Source organism: Hyalella azteca, unplaced genomic scaffold (genome assembly GCF_000764305.2).
Source record: "Hyalella azteca isolate HAZT.00-mixed unplaced genomic scaffold, Hazt_2.0.2 contig3796, whole genome shotgun sequence".
Classification (NCBI taxonomy): domain Eukaryota; kingdom Metazoa; phylum Arthropoda; class Malacostraca; order Amphipoda; family Hyalellidae; genus Hyalella; species Hyalella azteca.
The window spans coordinates 33,036-54,815 of NW_025934031.1; the positions used below are offsets into that span (position 1 = coordinate 33,036).

At 37.7% G+C, this 21,780-nt stretch overlaps 1 protein-coding gene across 1 annotated transcript; it reads right to left on the reverse strand.

Moving 5' to 3' along the window:
- Positions 1 to 1,444: 1,444 nt before the first annotated feature.
- On the reverse strand, positions 1,445 to 16,942 carry LOC108680822 (hexosaminidase D). The gene is made up of 4 exons (XM_018169735.2): positions 16,823 to 16,942; positions 7,929 to 8,056; positions 4,894 to 4,985; positions 1,445 to 3,952 (listed from the first exon to the last, which is right to left on the reverse strand). The coding sequence occupies exon 4, from the start codon at positions 3,934 to 3,936 to the stop codon at positions 1,750 to 1,752; it is 2,187 nt and encodes a 728-aa protein (XP_018025224.1). The 5' UTR covers positions 3,937 to 3,952; positions 4,894 to 4,985; positions 7,929 to 8,056; positions 16,823 to 16,942; the 3' UTR covers positions 1,445 to 1,749.
- Positions 16,943 to 21,780: the final 4,838 nt, after the last annotated feature.

The window sequence follows — 21,780 nt, forward strand, 5'->3', positions numbered from 1 at the left end:
ATTCGTCTAAAGAAGAAAGATTGTTTGCAATAAATAAAAAGCATACATGAACCGGCAAAATTTACACATTTCACTATGCTACAACGCACAGCTAATTCACGGTGTGAACACGAGTGAGAACACTACTCGGAACAACGTAATCTATTTATTTTTAAGATAAATATAGGAATAACGTAATCTATTTATTTTTAAGATAAATATAGAGCTATTCATCTTTTTAGATAAATAGCTCTTCACAAATCATGCGTGCAGGTGATGAATAACTTACGTTTTACGTGGACGAACTCACACTGAACACATGCATGAAACTGTAACTTTTTGAAGCATGAATTAAACAATTTCACTATTGTGTCTGTTTTGGGTTGACAATATCATCGATCGCTTACACAATTAAACAATTGAATGGGACTCACTATTGTGTCTGTTTTGGGTTCACGATAATTAAAAAAAATTATCATCGATCGCTTACACAATATAATCGCTGAGATTTCTTGCTGCCTAATAAAGCATCCATAGACTTTGTGTCGTGATTAACATGACAATAAAACTTATACGCCCTGCGGTACAGTTAAAAAACGATGAAAACAATCATAACTTGAACTCACAAAAATATTATAGGTAAGTCAAACTAAAATAATTGTACCAAATGAAAATCTACGCACATTATGCAGGCTTGGTTCATGAGATGACAACCATGTATCACTAGCTTACTAATAGTAAACAATCATTTGTTCGAGGTAAAATAGCGACCACTCGCAATATCACGCCCGAGGAAGGCCAAACTACGCTGACATAGTTGGTTCTCGCCATGGATTTGTCATTCTAGACATCGTTAACTATCATCGTTAAAACAAGTTGGCTAGAAGCATGATAACGAAGTTAAAACAAGATTGTTACCGGCACGATAAAGTCGTTAAAACATTTTGATACCAGCACGATGACGACGTTAAAACAAGTTGGCTAGAAGCATGATAACGAAGTTAAAACAAGATTGTTACCGGCACGATAAAGACGTTAAAACATTTTGATACCAGCACGATAACGACGTTAAAACAAGTTGGCTAGAAGTATAACGAAGTTAAAACAAGATTGTTACCGGCACGATAAAGACGTTAAAACATTTTGATACCAGCACGATGACGACGTTAAAACAAGTTCTATGCCAGCAAGGTAACGACGTTAAAACCATATTGTTACCGTCACGATAAAGACGTTAAAACATTTTGATACCAGCACGATAACGACGTTAAAACAAGTTCGATACCAGCAGGGTAACGACGTTAAAACAAGTTAGCTACCAGCACGATAAGGCCAAACTACGCTGACATAGTTGGTTCTCGCCATGGATTTGTCATTCTAGACATCGTTAACTATCATCGTTAAAACAAGTTGGCTAGAAGCACGATAACGACGTTAAAACAAGTTGGCTAGAAGCATGATAACGAAGTTAAAACAAGATTGTTACCGTCACGGTAAAGACGTTAAAACATTTTGATAACAGCACGATAACGACGTTAAAACAAGTTCTATGCCAGCAAGGTACCGACGTTAAAACCATATTGATACCGTCACGATAAAGACGTTAAAACATTTTGATACCAGCACAATAACGACGTTAAAACAAGTCCGATACCAGCAGGGTAACGACGTTAAAACAAGTTAGCTACCAGCACGATAATGACGTTAAAACAAGTTGTCTACGAATACGATACCGACGCATAATACTACGATGACTAAGGACATTTTATGCTAGGTGGGCTGCCGGTTTTCATATCGTAGTTGACTAACTTCGTGACGATCAGCCACGAGACTGTTGAAGGAAGGTTCTGAAATGCCATACTGCGCCAACTGCGGCAAAAGTGGCAGAGGTCTAGCAGGCCAATAACGCACTTTCTTCATGCCCTCTGACTCTTTCTGGATAGTTTCCAGTCTGCTAAGCAGTGGCCATAAATGTTGTTCGACCCACTCTCCTATGGTCCACTCATCGAACCAGTCGATGAGGGACTCCCGCGATGCTTTCACCAGCGAGACCATCGAGTGAAGTCGCCCAGGTAACTCTTCCAAATCCTCGTCTATGCGCATGGGGGAAGAGAAGTTATGGCGGCGGTTGTAGTCTGTTATCCATGCCCGACTTTTGGTCACCCGGTCAATGTAGGCTTCGACATCTCGTTTCGTCGTTTCCAGCCTAGACATGAGCGCGAAAACTTGCTTCCCGGGGAAGAAACACCACGAGAATTTCTCAAACAAAAACGGATCAGAATCTAAATTAATCCACGTTTGATATTTAGGAGATTGACCGCATTTGAGAGCGGAATAAATCTTGTCTTGCAAGCTGCTATTAAAGTAACCGTGGCTTACAGATATTAGATTCAATGCGAGTGATGGTATGGCTGCAGGTAGAAGTTCACAGAGCATGGCGAAGTGATCATATCTTTGCCACCCTGTCAACACGAGGCCTCGAAAACCTCCAGAAAATTTCGAACTTTCCGTTGACATGACATCGAGCCAGTTCATATGGTTATCCAGATGCCGTCTTACATTTGGCACAGTCAATTGCTCGCCAAAGGCGCCTTTAAATGCAGATGCTGCCCAGATGTGCGAGAAAACTTGACTGTACTTGGTCCAGCAAGATGGCTGAACGAACCTATATATGTCCTCAGCGTATACCCATACCATTGGCTCTACCAATTCCCCGAGATGGATATCATTCATGGAAGCATCCGAGACGTGCCGCAGCATGTCGTCCCAGATTAGGACCCCAGTGCCGTATTTAGCACGCACGTGTTTAGCGACAGTGGCAACGTGCTGCAAAAATAAATTGTCTTTAGCTTTTTGCCTGCACAGTTCACACTCGCCCATCTGAAAGACCTCGTCGCATCCAATATGCAAGTAACGACTGCTGGGGTGCAGGCGCATGACTTGATCGATCATCTCGTAGATCATCTGCAAGGATTCATTCTTGGAGGGACACAAGGCCTGAGGCATCTCAGGGACCTCTCGTAGATTGGAGTATCTTTGCTGCTTCAAGATGAATTCGAGATGACCGAGAGTTTGAACAAGAGGAATAATTTCCAGTTTATGTTTTTCACATAACAAAACAAGTTCTGTTATTTGTGAAGGTGTGTAATGATTGACGGTGGCCGCTGATGCTAAAGGACCATGGAAAGGAAAGGTGTCTTCATATTCGAAGAGAATAGAAGTAGCACCATTTGCTGCCAGCCAAGGGATTAAGGTTTTTAAGATAGAAACTAAAGGTGGAGCTCCTTTCAAATCCAAATGGACCACTCGCTCCTTGGGGATATAATTGGGCCGGTTGGTCTTCCCGTAGACGGGCTCGCCATAAGGATTGTACTTGTAATTTCCTCCCCATGGGCTGCCGAAAGAGTCATCCAGAGGGATCATGACCGCCGCTGGAGGGCCAGTAAATTGCTGGATGGCCATTGGAATCGGGGCTGGAGGACGGCCATCGCTGAGCTGGTCGATGGCCCGCTGCACGGCTTGCTGCCGTTCGTGGATGGACTCGAGCTGGATCCTGGAGTCGGGTCCGCCGTTGTAGTCTGATCCATCACGAACAAGCACACCCTGCAACCTTGAATCGTCACCACGAGCGACTTTATTCCTGTTCAGAATTTTTTGCTGTTCTTCGAACTGATCTTGGGTCTTGGCAACAAACTTTACCCGAGCTACAGGCTTGTCTTGATTGGACCCATCGTCGTGTGAAGTTCCGGTCCCGAATTCTACTTGTCCTAGGGAGTTAAGGTCACGTTTTAGGGGCGGATCTTGGTGACGACCCGTGCTGATGCTTTCATCAGCAGCAAATTGAAAGTAAAACAGACAAAGAGCGACGGCAATGAAGAGACCTCCGAAGAGTTGTCGCCGTAGACGCCATATTGTGGCGCCCGTTTTGGCCATCACCAGTTCAGCGAGCCGCGACATGGCGAAGCTTCACCTCCTGAAAATTAGGTAAACTGTATGAAAATCAATCGAAATTTTATCCTAACCTGAAGAATTTTACAATTTAATATCTCAATGTAGAAGGTATTCAATCAAATTATTGTTACCTTCGAATTTTATTGTTAGTTTTATGAGGTGAAAAACTTTAATGAAGTTTGCAACGATATCTATCTATACTTTGAATTACCTTTATATATACGTACGCACATATATACGTATAGATACTACAGTCCCTTAAATCTTTCTCTACTGACCTTAAGTACCAATACATTTGAATAGCATAAACATAATGTGTCCTTAGACAAAGGTTTAAAACCTACAATCTGTTCCGCGCTTAGGATATAATCACTATTCCTAGTGAGCTATCGAAGCTACGGTAACTAGAGCGACGTGTTCAGTCACCGGACCTAACAAGGTCGGTCTTATCGCGGAGCCTTAGGAAATCTGTCGCATCCGGCACACCACTGCGACTAATTCGTGTGATCTTCGTAACTCGCAGCGAGTGACTTTCTCTGGCAGGATTGGCATATAAACAAGATTTATTTATACATTGAATGTATGATACATTCAAGAATGTATGACGGATAAAAGAATGTATAGCGCATCGAAAAATATACGACACATTCAAGAATGTCTGACGTATAAAAGAATGTATAGCGCATCGAAAAATGTATGACACATTCAAGAATGTCTGAGGGATAAAAGAATGTATAGCGCATCGAAAAATGTATGACACATTCAAGAATGTCTGATGGAGAAAAGAATGTATAGCGCATCTAGAAATGTACGACTCATTCAGAAATGTATTAACATTCAAGACTGTGGCACATTCTATTGGCATACAGACGCCACGATGCTGCTGAAATATATTGATTGGTAGCAAAAATTATGATGCATTTACAAGGAAGGTTGTAAGTGGGATGCATGTGGTATGCGTACCTGCACAGTCTCATGAGCGGCGCTGCCGTGGCTCCAGCACGCGACGCCGCTGGTCAAGCAGGGTGCGAGGTCTCGCTTAGGCCTCCTGCTTCCTGCAGGATATTCAGGTAGAAAAACTCGTTTATTAACGTAAATTTAATCGTAATTAACGTCAAATTACTCGTTTATTAACGTAAATTTATTCGTAATTAACGTAAAATTACTCGTTTATTAACGTAAATTTATTCGTAATTAACGTAAAATTACTCGTCACTAACGTAAAATTACTCGTTATTAACGTAAAATTACTCATTACTAACGTAAAATAATTCGTTATTAATGTAAAATTACTGTTCACTAACGTAAAATTACTCGTTATTAATGTAAAATTACTGTTCACTAACGTAAAATAACTCGCTATTAATGAAAAATTACTCGTCACTGACGTAAAATTACTCGTTATTAATGTAAAATTACTGTTCACTAACGTACAATTACTCGTTATTAACGTAAAATTGCTCGTTATTAACGTAAAATTGCTCGTTATTAATGTAAAATTACTCGTAACTAACGTAAAATTACTCGTTATTGATGTAAAATTACTCGTCACTAACGTAAAATTACTCGTTATTAATATAAAATTACTCGTCACTAACGTACAATTACTCGTTATTAATGTAAAAATACTCGTCACTAACGTACAATTACTCGTTATTAATGTAAAAATACTCGTCAATAACGTAAAATTACTCGTTATTAATGTAAAAATACTCGTCACTAACGTAAAATTACTCGTTATTAATGTAAAATCACTCAATATTAACGTAAATTTACACGTGGTTACCTTAATTTTTCTTTACTTTTACTGGAGCATTGTAAGATTTGTTATTTTTCTGGAAACATGTTCAGCGTTTTTCAGCGGTAGCGAGTGAATATTTACAAATTGAAACAAGATGGAAATGCATTTCAGTTTCAGCAGATATGTTGAACTTACACTGAACATTAAAGACAGTGTGATTTAAATTAATTTTCTCTGTGAAAAAAACACAAACCACCAGTACAATTTTATTTCTTAAAAATATTAATTTAAAAAACTGTTTTATCACGATGTTTAGTGTAAGAAGAATAAAATTGAAGGGAATTGCAAGTAAAAAGTTGAACTAGTCCAAAGAAGCGCTGGGAGGAAAGTTTTCGTTGTATGATAGACTTATTTGAATAACTGCGCTTCAAAACAAATTGTTTACAAAAATTGAAAGAATGATCAATGGAAGTTTCTAAGTATCGATACACTAATTTTTAATTAACTTTAGATCGCTAATTGGAATCTCCAGTGAACTGCAATTCTTATGATTGAGGAAGGTCATGGACAAAAAAATTTAATTAATATGAAGAATTTATTGAATGAAAAATTTAAGGAATGAAGAATTTAATGAAGGAAAAATTTAATGAAGGAAAAATTTAATGAATGAAGAATTTAATGAAGGAAAAATTTAATGAATGAAGAATCTAATGAATGAAGAATTTAATGAATGAAGAATCTAATGAATGAAGAATTTAATGAATGAAGAATTTATTGAATGAAGAATTTAATGAATGAAGAATTTATTGAATGAAGAATTTAATGAATGAAGAATTTATTGAATGAAGAATGTAATGTATAAAGAATTTAATGAACGAAAAATTTATTGAAAGAAGGATTTAATGTATGAAGAATTTAATGAACGAAGAAGTTATTGAATGAAAAATTTAATGAATGAAGCGATGAATGAAGAATTTAATGAATGAAGAATTTAATGAATGAAGAATTTAATGAATAAAGAATTTAATGAATGAAAAATTTAATTAATGAAGAATTTAATGAAGGAAGAATTTAGTGAATGAAGAATTTAGTGAATGAAAAATTTAATGGATGAAAAATTTAATGTATGAAGAATTTAATAAATGAAGACTTTAATGAATGAAGAATTTTATGAATGAAGGATTCAATGAATGAAGAATCTAATGAATGAAGAATTTTAATGAATGAAGAATTTATTGAATGAAGAATTTAATGAATGATGAATTTAATAAATGGAGAATTGAATAAATGAACAATTTAATGAATGAAGAACTTAATGAATGAAGAATTTAATGAATGAAGATATTAATGAATGAAGAATTTAATGAATGAAGAATTTAAGGAATGAAGAACTTTATGAATGAAGAATTTAATGGATAAAGAATATAATGAATGAGGAATTTAAAGGATGTGGAATATAACAAATGATGAATTTAAGGGATGAATAATTCTATAATAGATAATGAATTTAGTAGATGAATAATGTAATGAATGATGAATTTAATTGATGAATAATACAATGAATGATGAATAAAATAGCGAACTGACGAGAAGGCCACTACAGGACTGATGAACGTTACTAGTCAGTATTTCTGTGCTTTATTAGCAATTAAGATTTTTTAATATTGGCGCCTCTAGTACGACTAAAAAAAATTGATTCTACAAACGCCGACTCGATGATTTTTTGTACCTACAATAAAAATATTTTTTTTTGTACAACGCCGTCTCTAGCATAACTCAAACATTGCTCGAAAAAGATTGGTCCTTTCGGAGGTAAAAATTCGTCGACACGAAACTAGGACAGAATTCTATATAAGTTAATTAGAGAAAAATATCGAATTCGATTCCACTTGCAAACTTTTAGGTCCAGTAAGATGGACCTTAAAGGACCCCATATTATTCCGATGATTTTACTCACTTTATGACAGCAAGGCTTCATTAACATTTCTTTTTAAGAATAGCTATACATCACGACGCTTCACTCAAAACATCATGCGACCTAAGACGAAACTTGCACAAAAAACTTCATACGCTCGGCATCACAGCAAGACTTTTATACGAGGCAAATCCTTAGCGAAATTTTTTGAACTTGAAATAAAAGAATGGAGTTTCATGCATGACGCTACGTGAAGACTTGACTCTACAGACTCATGACAGACTCATGACTCTACAGACTTACGACTCTAAAGACGCGACAAAAATTTGTATATTTACTCACTTTATCCACAAGACGGCGGTGGTCGTAGCAGTTCCCTTCCTCTATATCGAGTGACGCTCCGGTGGAGCGTGAGATCGTAATGTCGAACTTACGATGCTGGCAAAACTTCGCGTCTCCGCTCCTCTGACCTACAAATATCAACACTATTACTGTAATTATCATTATTTGTGTTATTAATATCGTCATTCCATTTATTATTATTATTTTTAAGTTACCTGCTCTTGCAAATTCCTAAACACGAAAGCTTAAGTTTGACGTCGAAAAGAAATTAATAAGAATGCGTCATCTCACGACCACTCTAATGACAGGTGTTCACGGCAACTACAGGTGTTCAATAAAACACCTGAAAAAAACTGTAAAATGTACTCAGTATCTCGTAATGAAGAACTGAGCTTGGTTCGCACTGCCATCAGTAAATGCAAAAAGAGATTCTAAAGCCGCACATGCAATGAGACTAGACATTTTCCACCAGACCAAAGAAAATTTTAGGCAGGTGGTGTATTGAGACCCTATATATACATACATGGTGCCAGGCCACGGTGAAATCAACTTTTCACAATAATTCGTGGATATTAATCAGTTGGATATTAATCAAATCAATCTAATAATAATCTAATAATAATCTAATAATAATCTAATAAGAATCTAATAATAATCTAATAATAATCTAATCAGTGGATATTAATCTTATCACAGTGTTTTAAAATATGAATGAATAATGACAAATAACTAACTACTCCGAAGCAAGCAATATTTCACTTCTTTACACGAACTGAAAATTTATTTATTTAAATTTATTTATAAAATTCAGAAAGATAGTATGATGAATAGTTGTCAGGTGATTAAATTCAGTTATTTTCTCTGGACATTATCACCAATTAACGAACTGCTTAAAGTATTTACGACAAATCAGAGGTAAAATAAAATTAATAATTAATTAAAAATAATTTTTTTGTTTCCAAACTTTGCATTATAGCAGCAGCCAAGTCGCATAAATTATAAATTTTAGTTTATTCTTTGGTAGGACTTCTATTTTGCAAGGATAATATACCACACAATAATTAAATTTCAGTTTGTGCCTTTGTAGGACTTTTACTGTGCAAGCCTAAAACACAATACGACTAATACGAGCCAAACGTACAATACAATAATACAAAAGATTCTAATTAGTAAGCACCGCTAGCGCAGCTGTAACGACAGCACACAGGCTACTGCTGTCACTGTAACTACTGCTGTCACTGTAACTACTGCTGTCACTGTAACTACTGCTGTCACTGTAACTACTGCTGTCACTGTAACTACTTAACCATTAAACTAATTAATTAAAAAAAATTACTCAGTGCGCACCAGCTGCAGACATCGCTCACAATATCTGCCGTCAAGATCACGACGCATGTCACCGACGCGGCGAAATAACTTAACTGTCGCATCGATAGCTTGCATGTGTTACAAGAAGCTGCCATTGAACGCGTCATGTAATACTTAAATAAAACATATAGAATAAATTCTACTCGTATATACCCAGGGCCTATACTTTCAAAAAAAGTTAAGAGATCGTAAGTTCATCAGCCAATCATTGACGGCCTTTCAAGCAAAAGCCACTAATCATAGACGAGAAAATAGAGCGTAAGTACTTACGTTCACTTAGCGAGTTTTGAAAGTATATGGCCCCAGAAGCGTATAAAGAGCGCGTTCGCGTATATGTATATACGCAGACGGCGTATAATAAATCCGCGTGGTGGGGGACAAAAAACTGAGGTAGAATAAGTGGATGGTGCGTACTGAAGTCTAGGAGGGGAGCGGCTTCTTATTTTAACGTTAAAGCTCGGTTTTATGCTGACAAATTGTATTTTTTCAGCATATAATAGATAATTTTTGATTAACATTGCTTTAGTTTTTGAATTATTAGGGTAGCTGAAAAGAAGATTTGACAAGAAGTTTATGAAATTTCGTGTACCAACTACGTCAACAAATGACGAGATCACCTTTTATTAGCTTGAATGAGTTAATCACTGATTGTTCATTGAATGATGCTCAACACTTCTACTATATGGAATAATATCAAAGTCTTATGTTACGTGGAATCATGTTCACATATATATGATTTATATATATTTACATATATTTATATCAGAAATATATATATATTTCTTATCTTATTCTTATATATATATTTCTACGCTGCTTGTTATTCGCAGTGGAACTTCAGGAATGTGGACAAAATTAGCATAGACTCTAATTTAAGATCGAAGCCTCATTCCGTACCGAATAACGGAAATAAGATTTTGTAACAAAATGGCTTTTTTTTCATGTAAACTGTATGCATATTATGTTAGTTTTTACACTATAGCAGGCATGATACGAAAATCTTTTTTGTGAAGGAAAGGAAATCTCCAAGCGTCACGAAGCTGCAGACCAGATTTTTGCTCAGCTGAGAAAACATCGTTCACCTGTGCAATCTTGATTGGGAGGAAGGGGGATGAGGGGGACCAACATTACACATTACAGAACTGGGTGGGGGTGAGGGGGACCAACATTACACATTACAGAACTGGGTGGGGGTGAGGGGGACCAACATTACACATTACAGAACTGGGTGGGGGTGAGGGGGACCAACATTACACATTANAGTTAGATGTTTTTGTAGAACGTGAGGTTCTGAAGGAATCATAAAACCATATAAAAACCAAATTAATGTTCCTATGAACGGAAGCGATTGCTAAGGCATCGAGTCAACGTCTATACCGCATGCCAATCAAGCTGACATCAGCACAGCAATTCTGCAACGTTGCAAGAACAGAGTCCCTGCCAGCAGCTAATCTATCTTTTGATTATAAAATTAATCAGAATTCCTTTTTTCCGTGCATGATGTTGCGTAGGTAATTCATTTCTTGCACACGAAGGCAAAATGTAAACTTCTCAACATCGGGTGATAAACTTCTCGACATCTCGTTTGTCCTGACAATATGATTGGACAAATCGATACAATTTCTAATTAAGGATTACAAAACGGTCAACGACAATTTTTCAGTTTGGTAAAACATTGTGACTTATTGATATATTTGCTACAAATTATCATTATAATAAATTTCCGCCTTATTAAAAGACCTTTACTTGATCGTGACCTCAACTCTGTGCTGATCGTGACCTCGAGTCTTTTGTGCTGATCGCGACCTCAGGTCTTTTGTGCTGATCGTGACCTCGGGTCTTTTGTGCTGATCGTGACCTCGGGTCTTTTGTGCTGATCGTGACCTCGGGCCTTTTGTGATGTTCGTGACCTCGAGTATTTTTGTGCTGATCGTGACCTCGGGTCATTTGTGCTGATCGTGACCTCGGGTCATTTGTGGTGATCGTGACCTCGGGTCATTTGTGCTGCTGTCTCTTATACACATCTAGATGTGTATAAGAGACAGGTATAATGTAGTGGCATGAAGCAGGTAATAAAGGCGCGCTACAAAGATACAAGCTACGCCGCCTAGTCAACCGCGTTAGAGCAACTGAAGCGACATTTATCGTCTAAAATGTACGAGGAAAGTCAAAACAATTTCTTAAACAAATGTTAATTTAATTTTAATTTAAAACGAATTTAAGGGTATTAAAGTTGGCATTGATGAGCTGCCTTGCGCTCTATGTGAGAATATTGTAACAACAACCTTTAGTTATAGTTTGGTAGTGGAACTTTTTTTGCAGCTTTAGCTCTAATGGGCGGGTATTCTGTGCCGTTTACACGTAGATAAGCAAAGAACAGAGACACATGTCATCGTCTCATGGTCTCTGCCCTCACGTCACCCCTCGTCAGGACTGCAGACCCTCACGTCACCCCTCGTCAGGACTGCAGACCCTCACGTCACCCCTCGTCAGGACTGCAGAACTACCCTCACGTCACCCCTCGTCAGGACTGCAGAACCTCACGTCACCCCTCGTCCTGTCTCTTATACACATCTAGATGTGTATAAGAGACAGNGCAGATCATCACGCGATGCACAGCCTTCGTCCGACCCCTCCGACCCCTCTGACCCTTCCGATTCCATAAATTTTCGTTCCCAGAAGAAGAAGCAACATGAATAATAATAAAAAAGATAAAATAACGCATCACAACTCTCGAAAAGGGAACAACCTCAGAACCAAACCATGGAATTTCTCTTGATATTCAGTAAGAATTCAGTCAGAATCGAAGGCGCATTAGCGCTGGCCGACCGAAAGCCACCAATATTATGTCTGTGGTTTTTTAAGGGGTAGGTGACCTGGTTCATCATGTAACGCCAACAGCGAAGGCATAATAGGATAATTGTCCGCTCGGTTCTGAACACGATCGATGGATTCTGAATGTGTATGAGACACGGAACACGATAAGTTGAAGTTCAAGTGTGGGAATATAAGTTGAAGTTGAAGTGTTGGCATATAAGTTTAAGTGTGGACATATAAGTTGAAGTCTGGACATATAAGTTGAAGTGTGTGGAATATAAGTTGAAGTCTGGACTTATAAGTTGAACTTGAGGCGATAATCTCGGATTAATAAATGCGTTATTGAGCATATTATTCAGAGGGTTATGTGAGTAAGTGCTTATGTTCAAAGGCCAAATAAGGTCAGGAAGATCCTATAAAGGGTACGTAAGTAGAAATACCTTAATTTTTCGTTAAAATACTTGTAAAGTTTATACAAAATTGCAATTATTTTCATTTTTTTCATCAAGACAACTCAAAGTACATATGTATTAGTGACGTTTAAACTTGACGAAAATACTACAATCTATCGAAATTTTACCTTTAAACTTTTAGTGACCTTTAAACTTGAATAAAATACTAAAATCTGTCGAAAATTAAATTTAAGACCACACAACTGGACTTATGCCATGAGAAGTTAAGATGTTTACTCAATTCCTCCTAAGATTCGATTTTAATGTCGTCTTAATCAAGTCACTATACTCACTCCCGAGCCATACTTGCCTCAAGTCGAGATATTTTCTTTTACTGGAGCTTATATACAACTCGCGCGCCTCGAAATCCCGATACTTATATTCTACATGTAATATATACTGCATGTCAGGAGCGGTGACCATATACTGCATGTGAAGAGATATATGTGAAGCATATACTGCATGTGATGATGTGAGCATATACTGCATGTGAAGATCTGTGAGCATATACTGCATGTCCTGTAAGCATACCGGTATACTGCATGTGAAGAGCAGTGAGTATATACTGCATGTGAAGAGCTGTGAGCATATACTGCATATGTCAAGAGCTGTAAGCATATACTGCATGTGAGGAGATATATGCGGAGCATATACTGCCTGTGATTAGCTGTATGTAATGCATATACTGCATGTCAAGAGCTGTGAGCATATACTGCACGTAAAGAGCTGTACCATGCAGCGTAAATAACCATGCTTGTAGGACACAAATGTTAGCAGGTTCAAATACGGGCGGAACTGAGCTTCTCACGTCACTCCAAGTTACGATGCGCATGTCACCCAAACTTCAACTCAAGTTGCACGGAAGTTGCGGCTAGAGCATGCAGCAGCAAACACCCCGCCATCATCACCTCTGTGGTGGCGGGATTGCGGCTACAGCAGCAGCAAACATCCCTGCCTGTGGTTTTTTAAGGGGTAGGTGACCTGGTTCATCATGTAACGCCAACAGCGAAGGCATAATAGGATAATTGTCCACTTGTATCTGAACACGATCGATGGATACTGAACGTGCATGAGGCACGGAACACGTTCAAGTGTGGGCATATAAGTTGAAGTGTGGACATATAAGTTGAAGTGTGGACATATAAGTTGAAGTGTGGACATATAAGTTGAAGTGGGGATATACAAGTTGAAGTGGGGATATACAAGTTGAAGTGTGGACATATAAGTTGAAGTGTGGACATATAAGTTGAAGTGTAGACAGATAAGTTGAAGTTTGGACATATAAGTTGAAGTGTAGACAGATAAGTTGAAGTTTGGACATATCAGTTGAGCTTGAGGCGATAATTTTGAATTGAGAAGTGGGTTATTGACCATATTATTCAGAGGGTTATGTGAGTAACCGGTTAGGTTTAGAGGCTGAATAAGGTCAGGAGGATTCTAAAAAGGGTACGTAAGTAGAAGTACTTTAATTTTTAGTTAAAAACATGTAAACTTTTACAAATTCGTCATTATTTTTATTTTTTATCAAGACAACTCAAAATTTTGGTGATATTTAAACTTGCAGAAAATACTACATTCTGTCGAAATTTGAGTTTAGGACCACACGACTGGAACTTATGTCAAAAGAAGTTAATATTTTTACTTATTTCCTCCTAAGATTTGATTTTAATGTCTTCTCAAGTCACGATACTTACACCCGCGATACTTTCCTCTAGTCGAGATATTTTCTTTTACTGTAGCTTATACAACTCGCGCTCCTCGATATCGCGATACATACATTCTACATGTAATATATACTGCATGTCAAGAGCTGTGAGCATATACTGCATGTGAAGAGATATATGTGAAGCATATACTGCATGTCAAGAGCAGTGAGCATATACTGCATGTGAAGAGCAGTGAGCATATACTGCATGTCAAGAGCTGTGAGCATATACTGCATGTGAAGAGCAGTGAGCATATACTGCATGTCAAGAGCTGTGACCATATACTGCATGTGAAGAGCTGTGAGCATATACTGCATGTCAAGAGCTGTGAGCATATACTGCATGTGAAGAGCTGTGAGTATATACTGCATGTAAAGAGCGGTGAGCATATACTGCATGTCAAGAGCTGTGAGCATATACTGCATGTGAAGAGCTATATGTGAAGCATATACTGCATGTGATGAGCTGTGAGCATATACTGCCTGTGATTAGCTGTATGTAATGCATATACTGCATGTCAAGAGCTGTGAGCATATACTGCATGTGAAGAGATATATGTGAAGCATATACTGCATGTGATGAGCTGTGAGCATATACTGCCTGTGATTAGCTGTATGTAATGCATATACTGCATGTCAAGAGCTGTGAGCATATACTGCATGTGAAGAGATATATGTGAAGCATATACTGCATGTGATGAGCTGTGAGCATATACTGCCTGTGATTAGCTGTATGTAATGCATATACTGCATGTCAAGAGCTGTGAGCATATACTGCATGTGAAGAGATATATGTGAAGCATATACTGCATGTGATGAGCTGTGAGCATATACTGCCTGTGATTAGCTGTATGTAATGCATATACTGCATGTCAAGAGCTGTGAGCATATACTGCATGTGAAGAGATATATGTGAAGCATATACTGCATGTGATGAGCTGTGAGCATATACTGCCTGTGATTAGCTGTATGTAATGCATATACTGCATGTCAAGAGCTGTGAGCATATACTGCATGTGAAGAGATATATGTGAAGCATATACTGCATGTGATGAGCTGTGAGCATATACTGCCTGTGATTAGCTGTATGTAATGCATATACTGCATGTCAAGAGCTGTGAGCATATACTGCATGTGAAGAGANCGCGAGGCTAACAATCAACGCGAGGCTAACAATCACCGCGAGGCTAACAATCAACGCGAGGCTAACAATCACCACGAGGCTAACAATCAACGCGAGGCTAACAATCAACGCGAGGCTAGCAATCAACGCGAGGCTAACAATCAACGCGAGGTTAACAATCACAAACATGACAAAAAAAAAAAAACAAGAAACCGAATACAGAAAAATTAGGTTTTCAAATTCCAGATATTTTTCATAAAGACATTCGAATCAGCAGGACATATTGAAGTACAACGTGTAATATCTTTACCTGCATAACTGTGCTTTGAACACTGAGAAGCACCTGAATGTAATGAAAAGCATCCGTAACTTCGGAAAATTGGAGTGGTTGAATATAAATTATTGTAATATCGGCGAAAAAATGCAATAAATTATCAATTCATAATTAAGATGAAAGATTAAATAAAATTAGGAATCATATCACCAGTATGACAATGTTCTATATAAAAAATTGTTAATCGAAAATTTTTTGTAAATCATTATAAGAAAAGAAATTTAACGAAAATATATGTAATTTACAAAATTAATGAAATTAAGTTTGAGAAACGAAATTTATGGGAATAATTTAAATTACCGTACGTAAGGAATAATATAATTGACCAAATATCGTTAAATAACGAAAACACACAAAAAAATATTACGGGAATAATTTTAATATGTAAGGAATAATATGATAATCGAGAAAAAATATCGTTAATTAACGAAAAAACACAAAAAAATATTACGGGAATAATTTTAATTAACGTACGTAAGGAATAATATGATAATCGAGAAAAATATCGTTAATTAACGAAAACACCAAAAAATATTACAATGCGAAAATCAGTAAATGACTTTGATCGCACTGGCGCGTTGGGAAAGAGTAGGCGAGGGGAGAGAGATCGGAGCAGGGGTGGAGGCCCGCATCACGAGATCGATACAAGCGCTGTGCACCAACCATTCTTTCCCTCTTGAAATGCGAGGCTTTAGTCTCCGCGTATCGTAAGGCCGGCGTTCAATGAACATTTCTGTCATCACGGTTCTAGAGGTCCGGCAAAAACGCTTACTTTCATCTCTGGGTTTAAAATTTAGGTTCACGGTTGACGGGATATAACGGCACCGTGAGTCAGACACGCGACGGGGCATGCGCAGAGGACTGCTTTGCGTACGTCGTCTAAGGGCGAGAATTGTTATGAGAAGTGCTTTATTTTCGGCATAGGACGTGTAATGAGACTGCTAACTCGTAGGAGCGTCGGCAAGAGTGTTTAGAGTTAAAGTCGTCTCCGCTTACCCACACAATCTTAAAACAAGCGATGTAGGGGATACTCAAAAGAATCGGCTATTAAAAATATAATTAGATCACTGTGAGAAATATTTAATACTTTCTGACCTTAGTACTTGAAGTAGTGATGCAAGTGTATTGTAATGCTTATTAGCACAGCGAAGGAAGGGGAAGATATGGACGAGTTACACCATGCAGAAAGAGAGGTTAAAGACAGAGCAGCGCACTCCTCCCTTCACGACAGACGTCACCAAACTGAGCGGTCTTGCGAGGACAGCGTCGCTGCAAACCAACGACTGAGTTAGCTGTGTTGCGGAGAAACATACACAGGAATTCCCATCCGTTTAAACATATATAAAAAACACACAGCCAGTGCACGAAGTTTAAAGAAATCTTGTATTAATGTAAAGCTTCAAATCAAATAATAAAAAAATCTCAGAAATGAGGTTTACCCTCATGTACGAGGTACAGAATCCGGGAACGTAAAAACCTGAAGTCACGATAATTTAATATTTTTGCCTAATGACTTGAAATTTTGCCGAAAAATTTCAGAAAACACTGAAAATGCACCTTCCATATCCGTAACTGAGAATTCAAATTTTTTAATTCAACTCATGCAATATTTTTTCCCTCACTTTCCTCTACAACTTATCAATGAAAATATCAATGAAAGTTATCAGTGAAAGTATCAATATGTATAAAAATCATTACGATTTAATAAAATAAAGAATAAAATTTCTAGCTGCCTTTCACATGAATCACCCATGGAATTGTATTTTGTGAGCACGATATTTGTAAAAAATTCCAACTATTCCAGTTAGATGTTTTTGTAGAACGTGAGGTTCTGAAGGAATCATAAAACCAAATAAATGTTCGTATGAACGGAAGCGATTGCTAAGGCATCGAGTCACCGTCTATACCGCATACCAATCAAGCTGACATCAGCACAACAAATCTGCAACGTTGCAAGAACAGAGTGCTTGCCAGCAGCTAATCTATCTTTTGATTATAAAATTAATCAGAATTCCTTTTTTCCGTGCATGATGTTGCGTAGGTAATTCATTTCTTGCACACGAAGGTAAAATTTAAATTTCTCGACATCGGGTGATAAACTTCTCGACATCTCGTTTGTCTTGATAGTATGATTAGACAAATCGATACAATTTCTAATTAAGGATTACAAAACGGTCAACGACAATTTTTCAGTTTGGTAAAACATTGTGACTTATTGATATATTTGCTACAAATTATCATTATAATAAATTTCCGCCTTATTAAAAGACCTTTACTTGATCGTGACCTCAACTCTGTGCTGATCGTGACCTCGAGTCTTTTGTGCTGATCGCGACCTCAGGTCTTTTGTGCTGATCGTGACCTCGGGTCTTTTGTGCTGATCGTGACCTCGGGTCTTTTGTGCTGATCGTGACCTCGGGCCTTTTGTGCTGATCGTGACCGCGGGCCTTTTGTGATGTTCGTGACCTCGAGTATTTTTGTGCTGATCGTGACCTCGGGTCATTTGTGCTGATCGTGACCTCGGGTCTAGTCTTTTGTGCTGATCGTGACCTCGAGTCTTTTGTGCTGATCGTAACCTTAAGTCTTTTGTGTTGATCGTGACCTGGGTCATTTGTGCTGATCGTGACCTGGGGTCATTTGTGCTGATCGTGACCTCGGGTCTTTTGTGCTGATCGTGACCTCGAGTCTTTTGTGCTGATCGTGACCCCAGCTGTAGCCCCAGGAACGGAAGATTGACAGCTCCAGCAAATCTCTATCATTGACGATTGGCTAGAACGGATTTATGTGAACACTTATACATCTGAGTATTTGACTCATGAAATCGTCACAAAACCCGCTGAAACTTTTGGCAGATCTGAGGTATTTTGCCTTAAGTCTACTGGTTCGTAGATCAAATTTATTTTTTACAGATGATTTTAATTTCGGATAAGAATTTTATAAATAGCACACAACATTATTATTTAGAAAACTGCTAGTCTTATCAATGCGTACCAAGACCAATCTTGATCTCGTTATTAGGTTACTAGATGTATTTGAGTAATATTATTACTTTTTTTATTATTAATATTATTATGAGGTATAAATGTACGAGGTAATGAACCAAAATTGAAAATTTTAAAACTCCACCTACCATAATCATATAACATAAAACTGACGGTTAAAATACTACAGATTGAATTTTTCAGAACAAGTAATTGCACGAATGTTTAACCCATCATAAATTCTTGAAAACCTGTGAACTGTTCGTGAAAAAATCTCCAAGTGAATTTAGCAAATTAGAGGAAGCGTTCTTATGAAGTATGTACAATTTTAGGCTGCGAATGCAGGTGTGTCCAGCAATAAGGCGCGTGCTAACATATTTTACAGCAATTTCTGGTGCAGGCTGCGGATGCAGAAACAAACAAACAATTTAAACGAGTCGTGTAGTCAGCTCACGTTTGAGCCACACCCGTGAAAGGCGGCAGTCCCGGTGTATATATACAGTATGAAAGGCACCAACCAACTGCCTATAACGCAGGAAATGCGTGCCTTGCCTATAGGCAACCTAACAGCTTTTGTATACAAAAGACCTCATTTGGCTTGCACTAGCATAGCATGTACCTTTTGTTGCAGTCAAGCCACGAAAAATACTATTGAAGCAAATCTATTTCATGCATAACGCTAACAAAATTTAAACTCGCCCCCAGCTTCTGGTAATCCAAATCAGAAGCTGAAGCGTCTGTAAATTTTCACTGGGAAACTGCATTAATTGTGGAATAATATCTACAAACCAGAATATACTCGTTCAGATGAAGCAGGCAGCCCTGACATTTATCGGAAGTTTGTTGATAATGCAGCTTATAGGACACGTGATGAATTGACTTGAAGTTTCTACAAGAACGACGAAAATAAAGTAGTAGCAACACTTTTTCCTTGCCATGAATGAAGGGTGAGCATTATGTTGGATGTTTTAAAAGGTATCCACGGCATGGCTAGTTTCAATTGATATTATAAACAACGTGAACAATATTCCAGTACAACTACAATCAATATTCTCGTGCTATCAATATTATTCGTGAACAATATTCTAGCTCGAATAATCGTAGTTCACGTCGTTATAGACTTACAACCATGCCCTAGAAATTGCAGGAAGTTCTTGGCTCTAATTCAAGGAAGTTAGAGAAGTGGAGGCACTTAATAAATAATAAGCATAATAAACTATAAGAGGAGATTTAATTCATTGCACAAGGAAGTGTTCACAGGCTCATTCATTTAGTCGGGTTAGATGAAAAGCTGAAAAACTGCCCATATCGAAATGAAGAATCGCGAGCCTTCCATTAAGGAAAATGATATAATATATTACGCCTTTGTTCATCTTGAAGCTGTACTGAGTTGTGTGATCCCGACTCGATCATTTTCAACATATTGAAAGCCGTCATGAATACGCAGGTTTTCTTTCAAGTGATAGAATAATAATAATAAAATTAATACAAGATGATTAATAGAATGCCTAAACTCCAGAGCAACAAACGCAAGAAATAAATTATTGGGTGCGGTCTTTGTTGTAATGTAAATTACTTAGGTTGAATCCACCAAAATTTTCTGCATTCTCGCCCCCAAGGCACATGACGCGACGCTTAGTGCCGGCGATTTCCCTCCTGATTTTGTATCTTAAAAAAAAACAGTTCACAGAATGAAGTCAATTATAATGTCCATTGATTTTTTTCTCCTATGTTCGTCATTTCACTTATTTACCTGTTCTTGGAATTTCGCAAATTCCTGAAAATTTTACCAGGATAAAAAAAATTGTCAACAATCTGGAAATTTTTCCTGCGTTTGCCTGAATCGCGAATAGGAGATCACGAGCTCCAAGGCAGCAAGAATTCGAGGTCATCGTATGGAATTGTGCCAAGAAACTTAAAGGAATGATGAGACGTTAACATGTGTACGAGTTATAACATTTTATACTTACAAACGAGAACGACATCCAAAACAGATTATTTGTGATATTAAAAGTCAATCACGGCCTTTGATAATATTTCTACATTAATAATAAACCCTATTAAGCTGGTTATCGACTCAAATATCTTAATCCAACGAATTTAATTAGAACACGAGCATCATCAGTTAATCGAAATACAGTTATCGAGACATCGGGTTTTAACGTGTTTTTGACCATGAACTCGTTCTGGAGCATCGAAACTTATTCATTACTCGAGAAAACCCAAAAAAACAGGATATGTATTTAAGGCAGTACCCAAGAAATCCAAAACTGTTACCAGACATAAAAATCTGGCCCCAATACGACACAGCATTTTATTTATGAAATCGTATAATTTTCCTTGCCCTGCCAACCTGGAGTTAAATTAAAAACTATAATGTGTGAATCTAATTCAAAGGGAATGTGTAATCTTCACTGCCACTGGTTATTATAATGCACAACAACACACAGGATTATAAACAAAATCTGGTGGCAAGCGGGCGTAGATCCTAACAACAAGCATTGCTTTCGTCTTGCTCCGAACTCGATCCAAAGTTTCCAAGATCTTACGTATTCCTGCCACGAGCCTATCAATATTCCTGCGTAAGAAAGCCTTGCTAGAGAGCCTTCATTAGCGCATACACAACGCGCCTGTTCCGTTACGGTTTCTTCCACACCTCACAGAGTTGTTCCGTGACCGCAGCACTGCCCTACATAGGCACTCCACTCTGCTACATAGTGTAAAAACAATATATTGATTGTATTAATCAATTGAACTTATAATTTATATTATTTCCGTGCTGTTTAACATTAAAAAAGATAGTAAAAAATATCTACAATAAAAATAAATTTTCCTCACTCGCTCGGTGAACTCGTGCCAGGTAGCCGGTCTCGCATGAATGCCGTCGAGTTACGCTAACGGCATTTAACAGCAACGGGAATGCCTGCGCCAGAACTGGCATACAAAGTGCATTTTCAAAACAGATAACGGTTAGGGGTATCACCCTAGATAATCAGGGTCATACGCCCTAGATGATAGGGATCATACACCCTAGATAATAGGGATCATACACCCTAGATAATAGGGATCATA

Coding starts and splice junctions, on each gene's coding strand:
- LOC108680822 (XM_018169735.2), bottom strand. CDS start 3,936: ATGTCGCGGCTCGCTGAACTGGTGATGGCCAAAACGGGCGCCACAATA.